Here is a 26,699-nt window from a genome sequence, read left to right on the forward strand (position 1 = left end):
TTCTCCACTAAAGCACCACTCTAATTCTGAAGGGGAAAAAAAAGATTTAAAAAAAAAATTCTTAGGAATGTTAAAAAGAACTTTATTTAAAAAAAAGAAAAATCCAGATAGTTACATTTCTTTATAGTTTACTGTCTAGAGCCACTTGGAAACGGAAATAACCTTAGAAGAAGACCTTGTTTGATTTTTTTAGTATTTGAATATTTCGCTTTTATTTGACCTTCATGTAATGTTTTTCAAACTCTCGGAAAGTCTCGGTGGACACTGTCCGGTCACAGGTAAAGGTTTAACTGGGAAAGACACCAGGTGCTGACAGAGAGCTGAAAGCCGAAACCCGACGGTGTTTTGTAAACTCGAGGTCATTTGGTTTAACCCCTCCAACTGAAGAATGAATTCCAGGGGAATCGGTTTACCCTGCAGGACATTCTGAAACATGGTGCTGCAGCAACCAGGGGAGCAGCAGAAAATGAGAAGTTATGAAAGTTATTGAAAAAAAATCTCCCTAATCCCCTAAAGGATGTTATCTGTAAAACCCACGCTGCTCAGTCGGCAGAGAAACCAGAAACTCAGGAACGAGACAGAGACGCTGGGACGCAGTTATTGGGCTCTTTATTGGACTAAAGACATTTACAGAATCTCATTTAACATGAATGTTTCTGTCTGAGCACAACAACTGCATGCATTTTGCCTCCTAATAGTACGTCTCCTTTTCCACCCAGCCTGAAACGAAGACAAAGCAGCGTTTTAAAAAAAAGTGATGCTACTGCTCTTCAGACAGAAATGTGTTAAAATTTCGTTTTTCTTACCTCCGGGGTATTTCCTCAAGATGTATTTTCTCACTTCATCATAGGTGAAAATGATAATTGTAAAGGGAAGAGGGACAAACCACCAATGGGGCCTGGAAGCAGACAGACGAGTTTGAAAACCATGACCATAGCAAAAAAAAAGAAATTCAGGCCCTGTCCACACGAGAACGTTTTTTTTTTTTTTTGGTAAAACAGGAAAACTTTCTATCTGATCTGGCCTTGCGTCCGGACACAATGTTCCAGGGGACCCAGAACCGTTTTTTTTTAAACGAGTTCCACGGTGGATTTCTCTATTCTTTTTTTTTGTGAAAACGTTGACATATTAGCCCAAACTCCAACCTGACCAATAACCCCAAACGTGTCCTACATACCACAATGGCGGATAACACGTTCGTGTTAACTACAAGAAATCCTCTCTATGGCGCACATCTCCAATGAAAGACAAGAAACGTGACACATTTCTAATGAAAACCCCACCTCCAGGCGCTAAAACAGCGTTCGGGACATTCTCTGCATCTCCGTGTGGACGACAACATTTCAGTTTTTTTAGAAATAGTTTTTTAAAATGACTTACTTGAGTGGGTACATTCTGAGAGCAATGTCCATACCAGGACAATAGGACAGGAAGGCAGCCAGCGCTGTCTCCTCAAACAGTCCAAAGGTGAGAACCTTGTTGCTATGGATAAGAGTCAGAGCAGAAACTGTAAGAATTCAGTCCACCAAGGCAGACAAGAAGAGAGGATCGATATGAATTCATCGTCCCGTAAAATGGCATACGTACTTCATTCCCTGGTGTACGATGGAGTTGGTCCTGGTCTTGCTGTTGACCAGAAAAGCCCACTGCACGATCACAATGCTAGTGAAGAATGCAGTCTGGCACGTGAACTCCACGATTTTTCTGTGTTCGTAGGTCTGAAAAAGTCATTTATAACAGAAAATGGTTAAAACAGAGAACAAAACAAACTAAAAATGTATATACAGGCATAAACATCAACTTAATTTAAAGGTATATACACACCCACTGCTGGCCATAACTGTCCTCCAGATCGTTGTTGTACCTGTCTTCCCAGTTCAAGCGCAGTCCTACCAGATCCCAGGGAAGGAATCCATTCTCAGCCAGGATCACAAAGTAGGTGACAAATCCACCAATGGCTTGCATCACGCCTAAGGAACAGGAGAAGACAACACATTTGAAATGAGCTTTTTCTTGAGTGACGTAGACTCAGGTTGGGCTTTGCAGTAGTTCTGAGCGAAGAGCTCTTACCGATCTGACCATAGGCCATGCTGATGAGCCTCTCATTCACCAGTTTGTCCACCGCAGCGTTTCTAGGCTTCCTCTTCATGATGTCACTCTCAGCTTTCTCATAGGCCAGGGAGATTGCAGGGATCTGAGATGATGAGAATGGAAGCAACACAACCATTCACAAATCATAAAAAAATATTTGACAAAAAATGAAATACAGAGAGAAGAAAAGGAATCCACAGTTTATACCATATCAGTGCCCAGGTCAATACAGAGAATGGTGACAGTTCCCAGAGGGAGAGGAATGCCAGCAAGGACAAACATGAGGAACGGAGTGATCTCTGGGATGTTGCTGGTCAGTGTGTAGGCAATGGACTTCTTCAGGTTGTCGAAGATCAAGCGGCCTGAACATGAATGAGAATTTCATCAGGAAAAGCCTATGCACCTACCTGGAAGTGTTACTGATCGCTTTGGGTCCTACCTTCCTCTACTCCAGTGACAATGGAGGCAAAGTTGTCATCCAGAAGGATCATGTCAGCGGCCTGTTTGGAGACGTCAGATCCAGCAATTCCCATAGCAACGCCAATGTCGGCCATCTTCAGAGCAGGAGAGTCGTTGACACCATCTCCAGTCACAGCTACAATGGCGCCCTGTACAGTCAGAGATGACAAGTCATCTTCACACAGGTCGGTTACTTTAAGCTCATCTCACTAGGCTCTCAGGTTCTAATTAAATGAGCGTTACCAGTCGCTGGCAGCCCTCGACAATAATGAGCTTCTGCTGAGGAGATGTTCTGGCAAACACAATTTCATTGTGGTGCTTCAGGACCTCGTCTAACTTCTCCGGGGACATCTCCTTCAGCTCAGCTCCATGGACCACACAGGCCTTTGCCTCTCTGAAAATAATGATAATATGCATTTCACCTTCATACCTGGTGCATGAAGCAACACAACAGAATGTGCGAAGCAATAACATCAAATTGGGTGGAATGTTCTGCCCCAATTTATTTGTACCTGGGGTTTACTTCACCAACAGGAATATTGAGACGTGCAGCGATGTCCTCCACAGTTTCGGTGCCTTCAGAGATGATGCCTACACCTTTAGCAATGGCCTTTGCAGTGATGGGATGATCACCAGTCACCATGATAACCTGGAATGAACAACAAACCGAAAGGTTAATCTCCACATCTGGACCAAGTGGTTGAGCCGGTAAGCTTGATGAAATGATGTGGCACCTTGATTCCAGCGCTTCGGCACTTGCCCACGGCATCTGGCACGGCGGCACGTGGTGGGTCAATCATGGACATGAGGCCAATAAAGCAGAGCTTCTCGGTGGGGAAATTGACTTCTTCAGCGTCAAACTCAAAACCATCAGGGAACTGGTCATCAGGCAGATTGAAGTGGCAGAAACCTGATGATGGAGCAACATTTGATTCAGTAAAACTGAAAAAGATGATTTCACATACGTTTCTCTTTTATGAACCTTACCCAGCACTCTTTCACCAAGTCCTCCCAACTGAACGTAGGCATTCTGGAAAGCATCCTTCATCTCATCGTCCAGTGCCTGCTCCTTGCCTTGAATGATGATGGTGGAACAGCGGTCCAGTATTCTTTCTGGGGCTCCCTTCATCACCAGCAGATGCTTGGTCTCTGAGCTGTTGGGGTTCTTGTGGATGGACAGCTACAGATAGGCAGGGTGTGTCCAGTTACTCACTGTCAGGGCAGATTCTTTACTCTATTCACCAAAGCAGAATGTGAAACCGCTACCTGGTATTTGTTTGTCGAATTGAAAGGGATCTCAGCAACTTTCTTGTACATGTCCCGCATTTCAGTGACAGGTCCACAGCTCAGCTCAATGCACTTAAGCAGGGCAGATTCAGAGGCATCGCCAGCGGTTTTTTTCTGTACATTAAAAATCTCGCGTGAATTGGTCGGTCAAGATGGCACCCTGCATCCACGTTGGTTTAATTCGAATGTAGATTTCCTACCTTGAGAATGGGGATGTTGCTCTGGTCGGCCAGGAAGACGGCGCGGTTGCACAGGCCGGCCACTCTGGCCAAGGCAGCCCAAGTCGGAGAGGTTTTTTCAAAAGAGGTTCCACTCTGGTTCTCAGTCGTGTCGGCAGCATGGATCTGGTTGTCGAACCACATGTGGGCCACTGTCATACGGTTCTGGGTCAGGGTTCCGGTCTTGTCGGAACAGATGGTGGATGTGGACCCCAGAGTCTCCACGGCTTCCAGGTTCTTCACCAGACAATTCTTCTTGGCCATACGTTTGGCAGTCAGGGTCAGACACACCTTTAGCCAAGATGTGAGGAAGTGAATTAAGGTTTTGGTTCACAATTCTTTGACATGAATTAGTGCCATAATGTGAGATAAAGGTTTGGTGGATTAGAATGATGTTCTACTCACAGTGACAGTAGCCAGGAGTCCCTCTGGCACATTGGCCACAATGATGCCGATCAGGAAGATCACAGCTTCCAGCCATCCATATCCCAGGATGAGGGAGAGGACGAAAAACGACACACCCAGGAAGACAGCCACGCCTGTGATTATGGCGATGAAGTGCTCAATTTCAATTGCAATGGGGGTCTGCCCTCCCTCCAAGCTGGAGGCCAGGGTGGCAATCCTGCCCATGACGGTCCGATCACCAGTGTTGATGACAATGCCTCTGGCAGTGCCTACAAAACATCAAAAGTGTGCATTACTCTAAAAAAAATTCCATATTTCCAGGACAACTACGCAGTCATCAGTTGGTACCTTCAACACAGTTTGTGGAGAAGAAAGCAATGTTCCTGGTCTCCAAGGGGTTTTCATTGGTGAAATCTGGGGTGCGGGACTGGGGCTCAGACTCTCCAGTGAGTGAGGAGTTGTCCACCTAAGTAAAGGTAAGGAATTAACAAGTTACTTTATTTATAACTGTGTTGGCACTTGTATAACTGTGTGGGCCGTACAACTCACTTTGCATCCATGTGCAGAGACAATACGCAGATCAGCAGGAATTCGGTCTCCGCCTTTGATCTCAACCAGATCTCCAACTACCACGTCTTCTACACTGATGCTCTTTTTCTCTCCGTCACGCACAACCAGGGCTTGCTGTGTAGTGCATAACAGAAAAGTCATTTTCATCCATTCCAGTACAACATACACTGGTTCTTATGTTCAAGGCAATGAATAACTTGCTGGAATATTTCTATTACCTGGGGTACTAAGTTTCTGAAGGTCTCCATGATCTTTGAACTTTTAGCCTCTTGGTAGTAGGAAAAGCATCCCGTTATGATCACAACCGTAGCAAGAGCAATGCCCAGGTACAGCTGTTTCACAAAGAACAGCATGGTTAAGAAACCTAGGCTGAGCGGGAACACGGAATGTTAAAGTTGAAATGGGTTTTTCTTTCATACGTTGTCATTGACGGCTTCATCTTCTTCTGCAGCCACCTGAAGGCCAAAGGCTAGAAAGCAGAGAAAAGCACCAATCCAGAGCAGTGTGCAAAATCCACCGAACAGCTGCTTGCAGAACTTCACCCATTCCGGTGTAGTTGGTGGAGGGGTCAGAGCGTTAGGTCCATCGCGGTCAAGGATCTCCTTTGCACGAAATGAGGAGAGGCCCTACAAAGAAGGAAAATTAAAACATATACAGCTGCGATCAGCTCAAGACATCTGTCTCATCTTCTCTGTCAATTATATATCATGTATGTCATTTAACGAGCCAGTGACTTCCATTTTTCAGCATATTCTTATGCTATTCTTTCTATATGCCCAAGTCTAAGTTTACTTATAGATATCTTAATTAGATATTTAACCATAGTGCCAATTCTGTCTATTGAGGGGAAAACTAGTGGTCAGACCAGATGGTCTGTGGTGAACAGCAAACTGGCTGAGTCAGATTCTCTGCAAATAACTTTAGAACCAAAATCCAAAACTTTGCCAAACGATTTGGCTGCAGCCAGACTTACCTTGGCCACGTCCGTTCCATATTTGCGATAAAGTTCATCCAAGGTCAGTTTGTGGTCATCCTGCAAGGATTATACACAGTAGACTGTTAGATGATTTGTGCTCCCATTTTCTTTTTGTGGGACAGAGAAATTGGGATGATGATCATCGTCCATCCATTCAAACTTTCTTTATAGTCAGGGAGACTGGAGCCAGTCCCAGAAAGCACTGGGACAGGGGACTTAACACACATACAATACATCCGAGCCAATATAGTATAACTCACGTAGATAGCAATGTTGCTTCCCCATTGATCAAAAATATTTGTGTTACATCACAAAAAATCTATCCTAATCTTGAAACAAAACATTTTTAGGACAAAAATGTCCTCATTCCATAGCCACAGGACAGGCTTGACCTGGTTCCTTCTATGTGTTTAATACAGATGGGTGATTCAGACATAACTGGGCCATTGTGGGTTTGGATCCATTGCTTAATGGTTCCGGGACGTCAGGTGTGGCCTAAATCTGGCCCAATCGGAATTCCCCATGTAGGTCTGGAGCAGTTGGGGGTGCTTGCATTCCCTGCTGCCTCAGCCGGCCAGTCTGGGTCCTTACCCTACTGACCTGCCCAGCAGTTTCAGATATTATCTGACCGGTGGCAACATCAGCCCCACACAAGTAGAATCCAGTTACTGGTTCAGCGTAAAGGATAAACAATGCAAATGGATCATAAAAAAATGGTGGACTCACCAGCTCAACTTCCTTCTTCAGCTCGTTGATGTCTTTTTTTGCCTTTTTGTGCTCTTTCTTTGGGCCATCTTCTGACGTTGCGGCCAGCTTGTACTTGTCATTCCCCCTCTGCACCACAACATCGGCAAAAAAATCTAATTATGAGCCACAGCATCAATCACCAAACCAGGAAGGATTCCTGAAATGATAATCTGACTAAAATATCTGGTGAAATATAAAGTTTTGAATTCTTGCCTGTAGTTTCTTTTTCAGTGCAATTTTACTAAATCATCACACACTGACTCTGGTTTAGTAAATGATATCTGTACTTAATCAACACTCTTTATTTATTGAATAAATAAGTATTAAGTCTCTAAGCTCTTTTAACTCCTTTGTTGAAACGTATGTACCTACTATTCTATGTCTTTGTGTGCCTAGATGGGTTTGATATTGCATGACAAGATTGGAATGTTACTAAAGCATGAATCATTAGATAAGACAAATGTGTAAGAATGAAGCCGAGAACCAGTTTGTTGCGGTTCCGTGGACTGGCTGGCTGTTGTCTTACTGTGAACGGCTATAAATTTCTGCTTAATATAATTTCCTGCTGGGTAAGTAATTAATCTTTAGCATCAACCAACGTCTCTGCACTGTTGTTCAAGTGAAAAAGCATTTCTCTTTGGTGACTTAAAATAAAGAATAGTTTTGTTAAGTTTTACTTAACAACTGAGCTATTACTACACAATACAAACTGATGACAAAGGGATGGAGTACATGGTAATACCAAAAATAGATATAAAATATAAAAAAATATCTGAAATGTATCTGAGAACCAAATAGAATATACTTACTTTGACAAAATAAATTTCTATTTTTAACAAATGTGTATTTATAACATGTTCTAACAGCATATATTACGAAAAATGTGACAAGTTTCAATACCATGTCTCATTGTGCACAATGAAAAATATTGGACACATCGGATGGAATCAGCAGTTTGGTATGTAGAGGTATTATTGGACTGATTTGAATTCTCAGTTCAATAAAATTCATGACTATTTGCATTGCATTCTGGGAATAGAAATCCTTCCTGTACCGCTTTTCTGGATATCAGCATTTAGTGCTCATCATGAACCCTCATCAGATCTAATTTGTTTCTAAATCACCTTTTGCTGCAATGATTAAGATGCTACTCTGCCAACAGAAGTTTGTTTGGATGGCATTAAGATGGCATTATTAAAAATGTGGTGACTTACCCCAAACCCCATTTTCAGCACACTTTGTCTGATGGAGACAAAGTCAGGAACTCCACCGGTCAAGTGTTGCTGTTACACCCCCCAGAGACACATCTGAGTCCCCGACTGCTTCAGCATCATCCACAAATTTATATTCCCACAACACACCTGTCCCAGTGGGAGGGGCCGCAGGGTCAGGGAGGGGCCTGCCTTTTTACCTTTCATCTTTTACTGTTCAACCTTCTTTCGGACAGCTAGGTCATCAGGAATATCATTATTTGCCCTGAATTTAGAATTCCTTTAGCAATAAAGAATGGGAACATTGCAAACCATCCGACTGTGCTTTTAACGACAATAATAAAGTGATGAGTTATGATTATTTTATGGTTCTATTGTTTTACTTTGATGTGGCTGGAGAGCATGTGGAATATCTGTATGCTGCTAACATATTCGTTTTTTTTTGTTTTTTTTTTTAGACGTGATGAGCTGCTCGGCTCATTTAGTGTGACACTCACACGCGAGGGCATGCCAGCCGCCCAGGTCACAACCGGAGGGCAAGAAGCCGCCCTGTACTTGCTCCTTAAGATTACTGATGCGTGGCCATCGAATGATCACTGAACCGCCGCCACCGAATGCCAATGGGCCGTTGCCTCTCCTGCTCTGTTGGGCTATAATAACCAATTTAACAACGCAGATGGGCAATTTTACCAGGTTAAAAGGATTCGGAGGGCCACGCCCAGTTCCTCGCCCCCCTGGACACACACTCCACAAAAACAAAGCTCTCTCTATATATACTCTTTTTTTTTTTTGGTCTCATTTATTCTCTATAGTTTGTTTACGGTTTTGATTATTTTATCTATTTTTCACACGCTCTCAAACACTCCGTTTATCACAGAAACAAGGCCCGGTGTTTACCTGCTTATCGCAATCTTTACCTTTCTGCTCGCGGTACAACTTTGAGTCGGACCAGAAAGGGAAGATGTTTATCGCCCGGGTGCCTTAACTGCTTGACAAACAGCGTCCACGGCTCAAGGCCTGCGGTGTTTACACTGGAGTCCGGCTGTTCTAATGTTTTACTACAGCACGTCGCTGGTCCTTTTTCATGTACTGACATTGGCCCGACCAGGCCAGAGGCGGGCGGGTCCTGAGGACAGGAAGGGCAGATCTGGGCACCAGATCGGTTTATATTTCTATTAGATTTGTATTCCATTGGAAAAGGTAATTTTAAAAAAAAGGAGAATCTCTTCGATATCATCATCAGGGTTTTGGAAATGGAATCTGTTTGTGTACAACACAAATAACGTGTGTATGTGTGTACGTATTGCAAACATGTCCTCGGCCAGGTGAAGGGATGGACACCGGGGCTGGGAAGGACACCGGTGACAGGCTGGAGAAAACGCTCTACCACTCTTCCAGAGAATGGAAGGAGGAAAGTAACTTTTTCTGTGCCTCATCTGCTCAGGATTTTAATCAATATTGGTTCTTACTGAAGACATATGCAAAGATTGGGGAACATTTCCCTTAAACTTTGACTTTGGCTATTTTTTATTTTTTTTGGCTAATGAGATGATGGAAGTTGAAGGCAAAACACACGCAGACACAAAATTATCAGACAAAATTTAGACTAATTAATACATAAAATACCTCTATATAGCTATTTTTTTACTATTTCCCAAAGAGACACCTGCTGTCAGAAATAAGAGATATGAGGTCTGAGGGATGTCTCTGCATGCTTTTTCATCCGTTTCATAAACCGATCAGACGGACGGTACGGAAGGACTTTACCTTCAGAAGACATGCTGACAGCAATAACTGAAATGTCACATGACTGGATGACACTGGCGGCTTTTATTCACATTACTAATCGTTTCAGTCATTCTCCGAGTTCGTGGGTGATTCAGAGCCGCATCAGCAGCAGTGGAGATGTGTCACGGGCCCGACTTCAGGCAAGCTGCTTACCAGGCAGTGATGCAACGATTTCAAATCGGTTCACCAATCCCTGTGGCTGTGGACGGCCTTGTGTGGCCTGTACAATGATCGGGGACAGAATAATGACGTGCCTCCACTGTCTCACCGTTTTTGGAGACAACAAGGGCGTCAGGTTTAGTATGGGACCAGGATTTGGAATGGGATTTCTCTTCAGTTCTGACCCAGAAGCATGAAAAAGAATTTCAACCACGCCTCCTGAAAGGTTTTCTTCTGGAGAGTGTCCAAAGGCTAATTTACATATACATATACGTAATTATCAGACGCCCTTATCCAGAGTGTCTTACAATCAGTAGTTAAGGGACAGTCCCCCCCTGGAGACACTCAAGGTTAAGTGTCTTGTTCAGGGACACAATGGTAGTAAGTGGGGTTTGAACCTGGGTCTTCTGGTTCATAGGCGAGTGTGTTACCCACTAGGCTGCTACCACCCTGTTTCTCCACGTTGCTCCACCCTAAGCTAGGACCACCCTTCGCTTGCAAGAGATGGAGCCCTGGAAAAGTGGGAGAACTTCCCAGGAGCTGATGGGTCTGTTCGCAGAGGACTACTTGTTTGAAGAGTGACACTCTTCAGATCAGAGATGATGGTGATGAAGGCCACAATGAAAATGTAGTAGATGCATCCAGTGTTATGTAAATGTTCAGATGTTTGTTGCCGGTGGCAACAACAAACGATGAGCCCCCATGTTTCTTTTGTCTGCCTCGTGTTTAGACGACACACATCCCCTGCCGAAGTGATTCACGAGGCTGTCTCCTCGCTCGTTTGAACCGCCAGGCCTTTTTGTTTGTCTAAAAACACGGACATCTTCCCTGCGCCCTCCATCTGAAACGTTGCTCCTCCGGTCCCGCCTCCAGCAGGACCTTGGCGTGTCCTTGAGGGCGCCTGCACATGCGAAGACACGGCGGAAGGCGTACAACGTCACAGAGGAACCTGATGCATCCAGCCGGCCTCAGGCCTCATCCCAATTTTCAGAGAGAGAGAGAGAGAGAGACGAAGCCCCGCCCACCCGGTATCAGAACCTCGGCTCTTTCGGCGGTTACAGTTTAATGCGGCCCATTCTTGCATCGACGCCTTTGACATTTATTAACTCTCCTAGGTTCTGTGAGGGAGAGGCCAGAGTGGCAGAACCTGTTTCATGGGCAGGTGACCCGAGACCCAGACTCAGGTACGATGAATGAAACGCTCCATTGTTCAGGTTTGGCATTTCATAAAAGGAAGTGAAGTATTTTGTTGGTTATCTTATTGCTGGCGAGGAGGAACTAACTACCCACCCCGACCTTTTTGGTGTGTGTGTAATTTATTTCTCACATCCAGACGATGAACTTGTTTTCATAAATGCATCTTTAATAAGGGGAGGAGCCTGTAGGCATGAAATGAAGTGATTGTCATTGTGAAGCACTGCAGCACAGCACACGGTGCACACAGGGAAATGTGTCCTCTGCTTTTAACCATCACCCTTGGTGAGCAGTGGGCAGCCATGACAGGTGTGGGGACGGTGCTTTGACCTTGGTGGATCGGGAATTGAGCAGGCAACCTTCTGATTACGGGGCCGCTTCCTTAACCGCTAGACCCCACTTTACTTTACTTTACTTTACTTTACATGGAGAAGACACCAGCAATGGACGATTTAACCCCCCTCTTATCAATACATGACACATCCAGGTGCAGCACAGCGCCCATCTCCTCCGTTCTCTAAGCTCCTATATACCCCTTATACACCAACGTGACCACGCCCACTACCAACACCAACATAAATTCAAGTTCTGATGGGTGAACTGGTGAATATTACCTGAACGTACTGCCCATATTGTGGCATTTCTACTTTGGTTTCTGTGGATCCTTCAAAACACACACACATTACACAGGATCATCGAGCAGATTAGATGTCCTGTGAGACCTTAGCTGGCCAATTTGCCGGACCCCTGCCATAGCGACAGCACAACACCACACCCTTCTTACAGCAGAGTCAGCGATGACGAGAGGACGAGGAGGAATCAGACAGTCAGACTGGTTTTGTTTCTTTTATTACTTTCACACCAAGACAAAACTTGTCAAAAATCTGTGCTGACTTCCATGTGAAGACCACATATATTTTTTAGAAAGTAGGCAAAATACGTCTGCTTCTTCATCCTGCTTATCCTGTCAACCTACCCCCCGGTGGCCTGGCACAGTGCTACGGAGATCTTTGCCAGTGCAGAGGGCAAAACCCTGTGACATTTGAACGAGCGATGGGACAAACATGCCATCCATGGCCGAGAAGAGGTGACAGCTGGGGTGCTTTGGGACACGCACTTAACTTTTTGCTGCGTAAAAAGACGAGAGCCATAGTTCCGCAGCTTTGATCAGTTTATCTGTAAGCTGCTTTATCCGGTAGATCTAGATGCCCGTCCGGTACAGATTGACGTGATGATTGCATGCTCTGTGCATCGTACTTCTATGGCTGAGCCCCATCGTCCACGACCCCGTGTCTCTCTTTCATCCGCACCAGGACTCTCGGAGCCGGAGCCTACACCAGGAGTGATCCAGGTCTGTGAGAGACCATTGTTCTCCTCGAGAGCCGGCCAGGAGGGGCTGCGGGTGATGGGCGGAGCTGCGGCACGGCAGACAGGGGCACCTACCAGCTCAGGCATTCCATGCCCGGGTGGCTCAAGTTACCAGAGGGGTCGGCCTCCCCTTCCCACGCTCCAAATGTCCCATTCTTTCCCTCCTGTCCTCCCCCTGCTCCTCTCCTGCAGCCACCCCCACCCCGTCCCCGACACGTAATTCATTATCGCCAATACTGGGGGCAGCACTGGCCGGAGCTCGAGTTCCATGGACGATAATCTCAAATCGTTTAATCTCACTGTGCCCCAGTTGCCTGGTATTGTAATGGGGGGAAAAGCTGCTGAAAATATGGATGTTCCGAGCCTGACGGAGCCGGCTCACCTGCGCGGCAGCACTCGCCAGTTCGGCGGTTAGACGCCGGTAAAAAGGCAGGAGGAGAAAGGGAGAGAAAGAGAGCGACAGAACAAGCTCAGCCAGGCACTATTGGCACCGGAGACAAAGGGGCTCTGTCCAAACTCGGTGAGGGAGAGAACAACACTGGGACATACTGTACACAGGACACACACACACACACACAGATCACAAGACAAGACCTCACTTCAACAGCACCCATGTCTTATTGTTCCGCCGTTTATGAGAATTTCATTACGCTTCAGTGTCTTAATATACACTGACACGCGTCCTTGTCATCCTACACGTAGTCTGATTCCTGGGGAGCTTAGCGAAACGAAGGACGTAATTTGCCGTAAATGAGGTTTATTACAAAAGAAATAAATGGTTTAGCACGGTTTAGCACACGAAAACAAACGCCTTGGAAAATAGCAGCCGATTTGTGCAGGAATTAGGCAGAATTAGCAGGGATTCGTTTTCCAGCTTTTCTACCAATCCAGAAAAACCAGGTGAATTTGCTTTGCCGACGGCACCGACTGTCTCCTTCTGTCCCAGGACACAGTGTCAAATAAAGAGAGCCAAGCCGCACAAATGAGGTTTATCATTTCCTCGTGTGTCCACAGTTTCCGTGTCCCTTTTCCTGGCCGTTACGAGCCTCCCCTGGACGTTCTCTCTGCGGACGGGGCAACAACGGGGACGCGCCCGCTAGCTCGGAATAACAGATGGGAGCGGGAGAGCCTCCGGCCCCTGGGACGAGGGGGGTCAGGCTTTCCAAGGCGAGAGAAGCTCTGAATCAGAAGAGCCGTCTGGCCTCTCATTGCAGGGTCTGATAACAGGATGCACGAGTCTTTATGGCGGGTTAAACCGGCGCCGTAAACCACAGACTGCTGGTCGCTGGCGGCAGGTCGGCCTCGTTTCTGTGCCTGGAATAAAAAGAACGGGTTTCCACAGCATTTACATGGCAGAAGAAATGTGAGAGATTTTTTATATTATTGCATTCCGGCTTAAGAGGACGATAGTGAGACCGGGAGTTCAAACTGTACCAATCTGTTTTTGTTATTTGTGTGTGTGTATGTATGTATGCGTGTGTGTGTGTGTGTGTGTGTGTGTTTGTGTGTGTCTTGGCACCATTGGTTCACAGATCTGGAAGTGCAATTTCGTTGTTGGTGGACAAACACACACACACACACACACACACGGGTAACTGTCCATGACCTCCTCTGCAAACAGGGCATCAGAACGACGGCAGCGCACTGCCTCGCTGCTGCCTGCTGAACTTTGAGCCCGCCGAACCCTCACTGTACATATATGCTGTATACTCACCTGCTCTATAAAATACAAGAGGAGACAAGGGGGAGGAGCCGGAATGAAAAGGCGGAGTGTATTTATTAGTGGGAGGCTTGGCGGTGGAGCCTGCCTTGTTGTACAAACACTCACACACACACACACACACACACCTTCTGTCCTTGGCTGGCGTAATACGACCTGACTGCCCTTGACCGCTGGATGTGTCTGTCCAGCACAGAGGAGTGGAGCACATGTTGTAGAGCAGCGAACAGCAACAGCCTGACCTCCACCCTGACCAGAGGGGGAGTGGTGGAGCGCACAGCTACCACAGGAATGCCGTTGAGAAGTCATGGATCCAGACCAGCGCTTTTAAAAGTCTTCTGTTGTGCATTTATAGCAGAACGGAAAGCTTGTTGTTTAGCAATGCGTGGTAGTAGCCTAGTGGGTAACACACTCGCCTACGAACCAGAAGACCCGGGTTCAAACCCCACTTACTACCATTGCGTCCCTGAGCAAGACACTTAACCCTGAGTTTCTCCAGGGGGGGACTGTCCCTGTAACTACTGACTGTAAGTCACTCTGGATAATGGCGTCTGATAAATGCTGTGAATATGTGGGAGACCTTTGACTTTCGAAGATCTGTGGGTACAGGGGTATTCCTTGGCCTGTACATAAAACATTTAAAAAGGTCATTTATCACAGACAGTAAACATGACAATTACAGTGACAAACTGATTTCTGAATTTCAGTGAAATTCATTGAGCAGTGTGTGGGGACGGTGCTTTGCTCAGTGGCACCTCGGCAAATCAGGATTCGAACCGGCAAACGTCTGATTACTGGGCCGCTTCCTTACCCACTAGGCCAACCACTGCCCAATGGTCTGAGAATCTGGTTTGACACTTTTGAGCTGCCTGGATTCGTGTAGAAGATTAGTCTAGAAGATATTTATTTCTATTGCGTTCATTCAGCAGACACTCTGAGCAAAGCACCGTCCCCACACACTGCTCACACGGCTGCCCACTTCTCACAAAGGGTGATGGTTAAAAGCAGAGGGCACATTTCACTGTGTGCACAGTGTGCTGTGCTGCAGTGTATCGCAATGACAATCACTTCACTTTGAAAATGTGGGTGATTCTGTAGACGAACGTGAATTATTTGATTCAGGTGAGCATGCGTTCTTTGTGACTGAAATCCAGACTGTAAGGTGACAACCGTAAGCCAAGACAAGAGATAACACCAACCTGCACCTAATTAAAGAAAATCATAACCTAGAAATACTGGCTTGTTTTGGATGTTATTACATGTTATTACATGGATTACATGGAAGTGTGGGAATTGTACGAACGTTTTGTCACCTGGTTAATGGGTAAAAGAGATATAAAAAAATATATATGTATATACATACTAAATTATACTACACTACACTATACTATACTATACTACACTATACTACACTATACTATACTATACTACACTACACTACACTACACTACACTACACTATACTATACTATACTATACTATACTATACTATACTATACTATACTATACTACACTATACTATACTATGTGCAAAACGAGCTGGGATGTGCAAAAACCAGGTGAATAAGGCTGGAAGTGTATTGTTGTTGAGTTTATCAGTGTTCCGGTGATGGCGGTGCATTGACTGCTTGTGGGAAGAAGCTCTCGCAGTGTCTGGCAGTTACAGTTGTGATGCTGCGGAACCGTCTGCCAGATGGCAGGAGGCAGCACAGGGCATGTGAGGGGTGGTGAGAGTCCTTCATTATGTTTCCGAGCTGGACGGATGAGGTGACCCCCCGGGTAGAATGTGTGGGAGTATCTTTTTTATTTTCTATTTTGCAGGCTATGCGCTGTAGGCTCTATCTGGTCTGGTCCCCTCAGTGATCGTTCAGCCACAGCTTGGTTTGGCCCTGGGGGCGAGTTAATCTGGTGTGATAAAAAGGAGGCTCGTCTCTGTAAGGGGGGTTGGGAGTAGGTCTACTGCCCTGTCATGCTGTCTGTATTTATACACCTGTGAATTCGTGTGAACATATTGGATTATTAATGCTTGTGTCTTTTTTTTTTATTTGTTTTTGCCGGCCTATTTTCTGTACCTGCATGCGCAAAGAAGAATAATTAAACCCTGGTTCCCTGGTAATCCAGCTATATGCCGCTGGTGTTTTCCCTCATTCACCACCCAGTCCAGTGAACTTTGAATGATGAACAGCAGCTACATGCAATCTGTAAAACCCCACTAGGTATGACAGCAGAAGGAAAAGGCGATGGTATGGAATGGTATATATTGCAAGGAGAAGAGGTCTGAGTTCGGGGCCTTGTGGCACCCCAGCGTTTAGTTTAAAGTTTAAAAACTGATATAAATGGTACAGCAGAGGTTCAGTGTCATCACTGATTTTTTATTTTTTTTTACTGGGTAACAGCAGCTACATGCATTTTGTTTGGTCGACAATCTGGTGTAAAACCACGCACAAGACCAGGCTGAAAGAGCTCTTCACCATTACATTACCAGGGTAGTCTTCATCTGATTGGAGTTGCTTTTATGGGTGTTCTGGTTCACTTAATCTATTTTCTATTTTACGTATGTTTTAATCTTTGTGAGTGGTGCTGGCTTTTTACAAGAGTCTTGGTGTCCAGCCCTTTGGGTCCAGCTGTGGTTCTAAAGTGCTTTATTAATAAAGATGAATTGGACATTTTCAAAAATAAATTCAGCGTTGACGCAGGTTTAGGATAATAAGATAATTAAGAAAGACTTGAGACCAATCACCAGGAGTAAGGGACACACATCTGCTTACACACAGTTGAGAGCACAGTAGTACACATGAATAAGGCCTTTAATGTTAATGGAATATTACAGCTCGGCCAGCCCACAAGCATGTTTCAAGGCAGCCGTGCAGTCTCATAGGAAAAATCGAACGTGTCGAGCTGTAATCCTGACCCGCAAGTAAATAGATTAAAGCCCCGTGTCCACCAAATACCCGTGCGAGGCCAGAAGATCAGAAGTGGCCAGTGCGGTGGCTCTGAGCAAGCGTGTCACGACACGGCCCCTACCAGAAAACACAGGTGGTGCACTTTAAAATAGCAGAATACGGCACACCACGTTCCGCATTCCAGCCCTGTGGAACACTTCTAAATCCCGCTTCGGAACGTCTGCCTCGTCCCGTAAGCGGATTTGCTGCCAGTGGTCACCATGTTCCACCTGAACCTCCCCTCAGATAACTGGAGGGCGACGATGCGCGGCCGCTTTCGCCCCCCCCACCAGGGTAGACGCGATGAGGCCTTCATTCAGACTTCCAGAGTCTCCTACCTGCTGAATGCTGCTGTATGACGTGAACTTTAGGCAGAGCCCGTGGGGGTTGGGATTCTCATGTGCCGTCATGCCTGAACGCACGTCTCTCCTGCTGATGTGTGGCACCTGCATTCCGACACTTACCGACTAGGTCAGCATTTCTGAGCAGACCTTATCTGAAGAACGGCCAGCTCCCGATTGTGAGGAATTTCATTGTCTTTGTTCCCTGTGCCTGTTTCTGCAGTTATTCGTGAATATGGCGGCCAACCTTCATGTCAGAGTAGCGGCAAGACAGTCCCACAAAAAAGAAAACACACACACACACGGGCGAATACACACAGCTCCTACCCCCTACACAGCAGCCCACCGAGCAATCTGGGTCTGGGACGACCTGCTGTTGCTAGGCGACCGCTCCTGCATGTCTCAGACGTCGGCTGCAAGATTAGCAGGAGGCTCGGATATCGGCTTCGTTAAAGCCCCTCCACGCTGGAGATCCACGCCGGGGCATTCCCACTCACACCGATACCATCCGGCCGACCGCTCGCAGGAGTCTCCAACCTGGCTGGACCCCGCCCAGACGATTAAACACCGCCAGCGGGCAGCAAAATTCCAGAAAGCAACAATTTTTCAAAAGTTATGACATTATAAGAAATTACTGTTCTGCTCTCAGACACATTTTATTGTAGAATTAATCAATTATTCTAGTGTACATTTGTCATTTCTTTCCTGTTTATATATTTGTGCACGTGCACAAGACTCTCTAGGCCCAACCAATTATTGACTATAAATGAATGCGCTTTATTGTGAATCGATATTTGTTTCGTGAATCATTTTCTGATTGACTGTACATAAAATTTGGTGTAAGCCTAACCTTTCATTCACAATTACGAGTCGTTTTATTGAGTTAAATGAGCGTTGAGCCTCTCGGCGGCAGCACAGCGCATGGTTGGCTAATATCTTTGCTTAGGGGCGTGTCTCTAAGACGCCCTGTCTTGTGTCCTCCCCTCGGACTCTTCACTGCATCAGTTGACACAATGATTAGATGACTGATCCCCAGCTTCAGATCTCCGTGTTTTCCCAACTCGTCTCTGCTCCCCGGAGACAACCGCTCGCGCATCGCCGTTTAACCCCCGCTTCTTCAGACACTGTCCACCTTGGCCCCATCTGTCTCCCTGGCAACGGATCCTGCGCAATTCCCCTGGCCTCAGAGCTGCCGAGCCCTTCGGCGAAGGCGCTCATCCTGGCGCACCGATGTGGCTGCCGCGGTCGGCTCTGAGAAGGAGAGTGGCGGCGACCTTTATTTCAGGCTCTCGGATGGAGTGCTCAGCCGGGAGCCGAATGGCAACGAGACCGTCACACAGACAGATAGAGAAACGGACAGCTGGTCACCGGGCGCCGACGTGATCGGATCTGAACTGCGCCGGGGCACGGGGGTCGGCTCGAAGCGGTCAGACGGAGACAGATGTGGACAGGAGAGGAGATGTCCCTCCTCCGGTCCATATTAATGGCAGAATCCGGCTGGCTGATGAGTTATTAATGATTGTGGCCTACTTCCCCCAACGCCTGGCAGCCACGGCAGAACAGGCACGGTCGCCCGGGGGTCTTGCGTAACAGACGCATGCTGAGCACGTGACGTGGCGCCGGTGGACGTGAACCGGCAGTCAGAACGCTGCAGCGGCGAGCCTGGTCCGAAATGGTCCCTCTTGGGCCGTAATCCGTGGATGAGGATGGGGGGGGGGGTCCATCCCTCGCCCGAAGGCGTTTAAGCCCGTGAATAATTACCTTTAGCTGCCGTGGCGGGGGGGGGGGGGGTTTGTGCTCCATCATTCCTCCACCCCGCCGGCTCCGGCGCTAAAAGGCACTCAAATACATTTGCGCTCCAGCTGTGAGGAGAGAAAGGCCCATTAGCCGGGCTGAGCGGTTAAAATTCAGTCCGGTGGCATTTTAACGGGAGCGGACGCCATTGCCATGCCTGCCAGTGCGGGTTCTCTCTCCCTCTCAAACACACACACACACACACTAAACAGCACTTCACTCACAACTACTTATTATACAACTTTTCATGCGTCACATCCTTTCCAAGCTAAAGTGGAGGCCTGTTGGGTACCCAGGAAAAAATGTAAGTTCTATTTAGGTTCTATTTCATGCCATTTAGCACTCTTATCCAACACAACTTACAATCAGTAGTTATGGGGACAGATTCCTGAAGCGACTCGGGGGGTTAAGGCATGACTAAATTGTACGCCATGGAATGGCGAAGCTCATGGTTTATGGCCGCACACTGAACTGATGCTCGGATGCGACACGGGCAATATGGACCTGTTGGTCCCGTAAACAGCAAATAAAAGAACAAGAAGAACCCGCACCACTAGAGGGATGCTCAATAGAGTGAAACGCGCAACTCTGGCCATTTGTGCAGAGAAATATCCAAAAAAGAGCCGTCGGGAGTGTAAGGCAACCCTTCAGTGGTTAAGGAAGGTGGAAAAAAAGTGATTTTATCACAATAATATCTTCTCTCAGCTTTTCTCCTGTTGTCCCGGCCATAGGTCCACGTCCTGCCACTACAACAACTGCAGATCTTTGCCAGGAGGGGTAAACGAGGGGTAAATCAGTGCTCTCTACGTGTACACTGTACGACACACAGCGCACGATCAAGCTGAGCTTCGGATTGTTGTACGAGTGAAGAATCGGGCAAAAATCGCACGGCGTATTACACCCCGCACTCTCCGAGCCTCCGGTTCTGCCCGCCTGGTCCCTCCGCCGCTGAAGGTACGAGGAAGACCCTCGTCTAGACTCTTCTCCGTCTTGGCCCCTCGGTGGTGGAATGAAGTTCCCCTCGAGGTCGGAACAGCTCAGTCGCTGAGTATTTTTTAAATGGCAGTTTAAGACCTTCCTGTTTAGAGAATACTTGTAACTAACTTGTAACTGACTTACGCAAGAAAGCTACATCCGAGTGAATAAAATTATTGTGTTCATGGTTGGGGGTCCGAGTGAACCTGAATTGATTGACAAAGTTCTGTGGATGCAGAAGGAAACGTCTCTACCGTAAAGTTGCCACGACTCAACCTTCAGACAAATTCCCCTGGATGACTGAGAATCTGAGCCAGAAGTGATCACTTCATCAGTGGCAACATGAAAGCACGTTGTAAGTCGCTCTGGATAAGGGCCATAAATGTAAATGTTAAATGTAAATTGCGTATGCCCGGCTTTAAGTGCCTCGATTGGAGACACGACGGTGGCAATTGGGGTTTGTTGCCCAACAGGCTGCTATCGCCCCAAACTGGCTAAACAAGACAACGTCAGACTACAACAATACTGGCTCACTGTCCATTACTGCACAGTCCTAACCAGGATATTCTGCACGGAAACGCACACGCACTTCAGCAGGTACTAAGTCCATCCTTTCATTCATCTTTTGAAGTCCCCCCCCCCGGGGCGTGGTTTATATTCGCACACGGGTTCATCATTAACCGTTGCATGCGATACGCCCCCCCCCCCCCCCACACACACACACACACAGACACACACTTTGTTAATGATCACTTCTCTGGGTTAACCACTGCCAGTTCTACAGTCAGACTCGGCCGCGTATGTCCATTTATTTCCACCGGTTGACTTCCGTTAGCGATCCGGACGAATCCAGTTCGAATTGGCAGCATGGCATCGGCCCACGTGCACGTCCACATGCATAAGATTACTGTTCTGAATGCTTTTTGCAGCTTGGGCTCGGCGTTTGTGGTGGAAACAGTGAGGACTGTGCGTCTTTAGTCGGTACCCCTGCAGCACCGGCAGCACTGTGGTCTAAACGGGAAGCGGTGGCAGCGCCACCCGGTGGCTCAAAATAGAACGAAACTGCAAGGGGGGGGGGCCGTCGCTAACAAGTGACCCACAGTCCGCAGACTGTGAACCCCTCGGTCTTCAGCCGATCCACTCCCAGTGAGGATTAAATACACAAAACAACCAATGAAATGTAAAGACATGCACATTCACCACAACATTAATAACCATGTCCGACAAACGCTGACATAGAAAGGCGGATAAAAAGCACCTCTGTAACCATCGTTTGCGTGCTCATTTGCGTGTCTATGCGAGAGAGCAAGCGTGTGCGACTGGGCCGGGCGGAGTCATGATGTAATCCCGGTTGTGCCGTCTCCCAGGGCGCAGCGTCTCTGAGAAAACATCGCTAATTACACACCGCGGCCCGACACAAGGGCTCCACACACACACACACACACACAGAAAGCATGTGCTGTGTCTATACACACTGCTCAGCCACCACATGTAATGACAGGTGAGGTAAATACTGTTGATTGACAGTGGGTGCAGATGGAAATATATTCTACAGCATGCAAACATTGGACCAACAGGCAACGTGGTCATGATACTGTCCCATCCAATAGAAGAGCTGCTGTAGGTCATAATAAAAACTTCGTTAATGTGAAGGTTTTTGTTACTGTGATACACAGCAAGCACAGCACACGTTACATACAACAAAATGTGTCCTCTGCCTTTAACCCAGCACCCTTAGGCCTCGTCCACATGAGTTCACTTACCATTTTACTGGCGTTTGCTTGACACTGTTAAATGCTCATCGCCGTTCTGTCAGCATTTCAGCAAAAATTCCCTCCAAGAAAATGTTGCATGCAGCGTATATTTGACGTCATCCAAACGTGCAGCCGAACGAACACTGATGGATCCTCATGTGGACGCTTTGATTTGCTCCAATCAGCAGAAAAATGATCGCTGTTAAGTCCACGGTCACCTGACGGCGCAAAAAGGCCTGTTTCAGATGACAGTGTGAACGAGGCCTTAATGAGCCGAGGGAAGCCATGAAAAACGCCGCTCAGCGGTACCTTGGCAGTTTGGGATTTGAACACAAATATTCCCACATTCCCGAAGTGGCTGAGCCTCGTCCTGGGTGAACTAGGTTGGTAGTAGCCTAGTGGGTGACACTCGTCTATGAACAAGAAGACCCGGGTTCAAATCCCACCTACTACCATTGTGTCCCTGAGCAAGACACTTAACCCTGAGTGTCTCCAGGGGGGGACTGTCCCTGTAACTACTGATTGTAAGTCGCTCTGGATAAGGCCGTCTGGTAAATGCTGTAAATGTGAACTGTCTTCATGATCACGGTATCTCCCCTGCCCTGTGTGTGTGAATGTGGTTACATGTCCCATAAGAGGACATTCCTGAACTTACTAAGAACAACCAATCCCTGTTCAGCTGGCAGCAGCGCGTCCTTGGGAAAGTGGAGCGTGCTCATCGCATTTGCACAGCATGCCTACTGGAAGCCGGCGGCACGTGAACCTAGCCAGGGCTGGGTGGACTGTGGACGTCTGTGGGTTGTAAGTGACGGGCACCTGGTCGTGTCCCAAGGATTTCAGGATGACCTCGCACCAACAGCATGGCGCCGTCTATTCTGAGACTTCCTGAGACGGCGGGATGAAGAGAGGAGATGGGAGGGTGCCAGTTCATACCAGTCATGGCTGGTGGCCTCTAGCTGGCATTACATTACATTTACGGCATTTATCAGATGCCTGTATCCAGAGCGTCTTACAATCAGTAGTTACAGGGACAGTCCCCTCCTGGAGACACTCAGGGTTAAGTGTCTTGCTCAGGGACACAATGGTAGTAAGTGGGGTTTGAACCTGGGTCTTCTAGGTCATATGTGAGTGTGTTACCCGCTAGGCTACTACCACCCAGCTGGCACATATGGTACAGCAGATAAGTCGCTACTTGAAGCTGCTGAGGGGCTGCAAGACAGTGTAGGGGAGACATGATGCGCTCCGCTTTAATAACGCCATCCAGGCTTTGATCTCATTTTTAAAGTGCATTATTTATTGTTGCACAAAGTGTCCAGTTTTCTCATGCTATAAAACGGATATGATTGTCCACAAACACAAACGTACAAATGACGAGTATGGTCACAGAAGATATATTTATAGCCCAAAATCACACACGCTGCACACTAAAAAAAGAAAGTGAAAAACCTTGGGAAGGAGTGATGCAGAGAGGAAGCCCCGTCCAGGGTAGAGTGAGCCTGCAATTGGTGTCAGTGCAGGGTTGGTGATGCTTTGTCCAAGAACAAAAAATGTCCATTATAATGCTACTGGTCCACTGAAGATCCCGTAAGCTGTAGCCATTATGGTGTTGGTAGCTGTGGTGACCCTCTGGTACACTTCGTGCTGGGTCGTCTTGTAAGAAGCTCATTGCCAGGAAGCAGGATCTAGAGTAACTCAGAGAGAAATAGACTTAAACTTGGGTGGTTGGGACTGAGTGGTTAAGGTAGAAGCCTCCGTACATGTCCAGTGCAACAATGGTGGACTATCTAGGACAGCCAAGGTGAGATGAGCATCATAGTATATGTGAGTTTTAACTGTTATGGAATGCTTGGCTAAAAAGGCGTGTCTTTAGCCCAAGTATTGAGCCTGTATCTGAGTTCCGCCCATTTGGCTCGTCCACCTGCTGAGAATTTGTTAATTCTTGAGTCTTGTGAGCGTAATTCTTATGTAGGGCAGCACTCTGTTAAAAAGTCACTCAGGTAATCAGGGACCAGTCTATGTTAAGCTTCGTATGTTAATAAAAGAACTTTACTATAGTCACATTGTCTACGCGAAATTTGTACAGTATCAATGAATGATAGGACAGTGTGATGTGTTCAAATCAAGTTTAGTGATGATGATACCGGCCTGCCGATAAGAAGAGCATTGCAGTAGTCTATTCATGACATTACAAAAGCATGCGGCAGTTTTTCTGCATCATGCCTGGTGAGTGTTCGTCTTGGCTTTGAAATAAAAGGTCAAGTTGTCAAAAACAGTGTAAAGGTTTGACCAACAACGCCTGTTAGTTCCCACCTAAATACATTACTGCCACCTAGTGGATTACAAGTTTGGCTCTTGCATATGGCATTGGGAAGGGCCAGTTCACACACATTCAGACACCACCAGTGCTTTCAACTGGCTACAATTTTTCTTGTTTCATTAAGATGCTTTATTTGAAAATGAAGACAAATCACTATACTGTTATCAGCCAAATACATACTGAGTAGGTCCCCATTGAAGTTGAGGAATAAAGAACTGGTGGCCAGATGTGTCTACCTCTTCAACTAATGCAAAATGCAGCAGCACGACTGATCTTCAACCTTCCCAAACCTCCCACACCGCCCCTCTGCTACGCTCCCTCCACTGGCTCCCAGTAGCTTCACGCATCAGGTTCAAAATACTGATGCTGGCCTACAAAGCCAAACATGGAGTAGCACCATCCTACCTCACAGCCCTCATTATACCTCACACTGCACCTCCTATACTCCGAGCCTCCAGTTCTGCTCGCCTGGTCCCTCCATCTCTGAAGGTAAAAGGAAGACGCTCATCTAGACTCTTCTCCGTCTTGGCCCCTCGGTGGCGGAATGAACTTCTCCTCGAGATCAGAACAGCTCAGTGACTGAGCACCTTCAAATGACAGCTCAAGACCTTCCTCTTTAGAGAATATTTAGATGAACTTGTAACCTTCTTATTGTCTGACTTATGTATAGAAACTACAACAGAGTGAATAAAAAGATTGTATTCATAGTTGGGGGTCCTAGTGAACCAGAATTGATCACTTCATCGATGGTAACACGAAAGCACGTTGTAAGTCGCTCTGGATGTAAATGTAAATGGTTGCAAGGTGGTGCCTCTGTGGTGCTTTTCCATCTTGCCAACGTATCCTGGATCTGGAGAATGTGGAGGGCAGGTCAAATTCTTGGAACCATTTTTGCTCTGTAAGAAGGGCAATCCTCATACGGAAGAAGGTCACTGCTACCAGGGAACACCTGTTTCCATAAAGGGCGGTACTTGGTCAGCAACAAAGTTTAGGTTGGTACAGGTCAAAGTGATACGGATACCAGGATGCATGGTCTAACCAGCAGATCACTGGCTGTGCTGGCTTGCCTCATCCCGAAATTTGGTTCCATCCTTGCGCATGCTCATTTTTTTCTGCTTCCAACACATCAGCGTAGTGCTAGGCATAGTATCAAAATCACCAATGTTCACTATTCTTTCACCACAACTTTCTTGGTGCTGCTAAATGGAGCTCAGTGTACTGCCGAACGTGCTCTGGGACTGTTGGCGTTACTCAGAGCATCATCAGCCATTTCGAATTTGAAACAGCAGCAATGAAATTATTTATAGCCGCAGTTGGAGTCTGAAATTCACACCCATGCTGCATAGTCACACCCCTAGAGCTAATCTCCACACTATGACCAGAATAGCAGCTTCTCCTTGACTCGTCTGACTTTGAGCAGTTGTCTACTAAAGGGGTGTAGTGGTACAATAATCAACACTGAACCTTTGACGGCTCTTCTGACATCAGTGCAGAAAATCTCTGTAGTGTTGCAGTCTTCCTCAAGAAGGTCTTTACTGCTTCTTGACCTTATCTCAGACCTGACCCAGAAAATGTGTGGGACCGTGAAGTGTGGACGTTAGATGTGTGAAGTGGCACTGAGAACAATGCGATCTGGGTTGGAGCTTATTCCACAAAACAAGACAGATGGACAAGGAATGATCTTGTGCACGTACCCACCACATTTAACCCATCACCCTTGGTGAGCAGTGGGCAGCCATGACTGGTGCCCGGGGAGTAGTGTGTGTGGACGGTGGCACCTTGGCGGATCGGGATTTGATTCAGCAACCTTACGAAACCACTAGCACACCACTTATCCCTTATCCAGAGTCCCCCCAGGAGACACTCGGGATAAAGTGTCTTGCTAAGGGACACAATGGTAGTAAGTGGGGTTTGAACCTGGGTCTTCTGGTTCATAGGCGTGTGTGTTGGAGATCCCTCCAAACCCTGAACACACACTTAACACCCAACATCAATCTAGCCAAGAGTCACATAATTATCATAGTAGACAATATCACCCCAGGAATGGCATAACAAAACACCACATTAACACTTACCTTCTGTTTAAACTGTACAGTGGGGTTGTCAACGTGGGACTTTTCTCATAGTCTACACTCTACACACAACGTGTAGACTGGTCAGTAAACGGAATCTTCCACGGGGCCCCACTTCATTTCGGACATTTCATTTTGACGTTTCCCTCAGACGCCGTTTCCTGTGCGCAACATCAAAGCACCGACGCATGCGAGTGTGGAGTCCAGCAGCCGTCCCCCAAAAACAAACCAGTACCCGTCAGAGCTGGACAGCTGTTGTTTTCCACAAATATGAGAGAGGGCCCTGCTTTTCCCAGAAACCCCTGCGTTGTG

The 26,699-nt window shown here is 46.9% G+C and overlaps 1 protein-coding gene across 1 annotated transcript; it reads right to left on the minus strand.

Annotated features, from left to right (window-relative positions):
• Positions 1-592: 592 nt before the first annotated feature.
• On the minus strand, positions 593-8,060 carry LOC114791314 (sodium/potassium-transporting ATPase subunit alpha-1-like). Its single transcript, XM_028982061.1, has 22 exons — positions 7,968-8,060; positions 6,733-6,840; positions 6,004-6,063; positions 5,450-5,656; positions 5,249-5,362; positions 5,010-5,144; positions 4,809-4,926; positions 4,461-4,729; positions 4,038-4,346; positions 3,817-3,951; positions 3,538-3,730; positions 3,285-3,460; positions 3,063-3,199; positions 2,794-2,944; positions 2,531-2,699; positions 2,299-2,453; positions 2,071-2,194; positions 1,825-1,970; positions 1,588-1,718; positions 1,381-1,482; positions 807-898; positions 593-720 (listed from the first exon to the last, which is right to left on the minus strand). Exons 1-22 carry the CDS (start codon positions 7,977-7,979, stop codon positions 692-694), a joined length of 3,072 nt encoding a protein of 1,023 aa, XP_028837894.1. The 5' UTR covers positions 7,980-8,060; the 3' UTR covers positions 593-691.
• Positions 8,061-26,699: the final 18,639 nt, after the last annotated feature.

This window comes from Denticeps clupeoides, chromosome 5 (assembly GCF_900700375.1).
Source record: "Denticeps clupeoides chromosome 5, fDenClu1.1, whole genome shotgun sequence".
Lineage (NCBI taxonomy): Eukaryota > Metazoa > Chordata > Actinopteri > Clupeiformes > Denticipitidae > Denticeps > Denticeps clupeoides.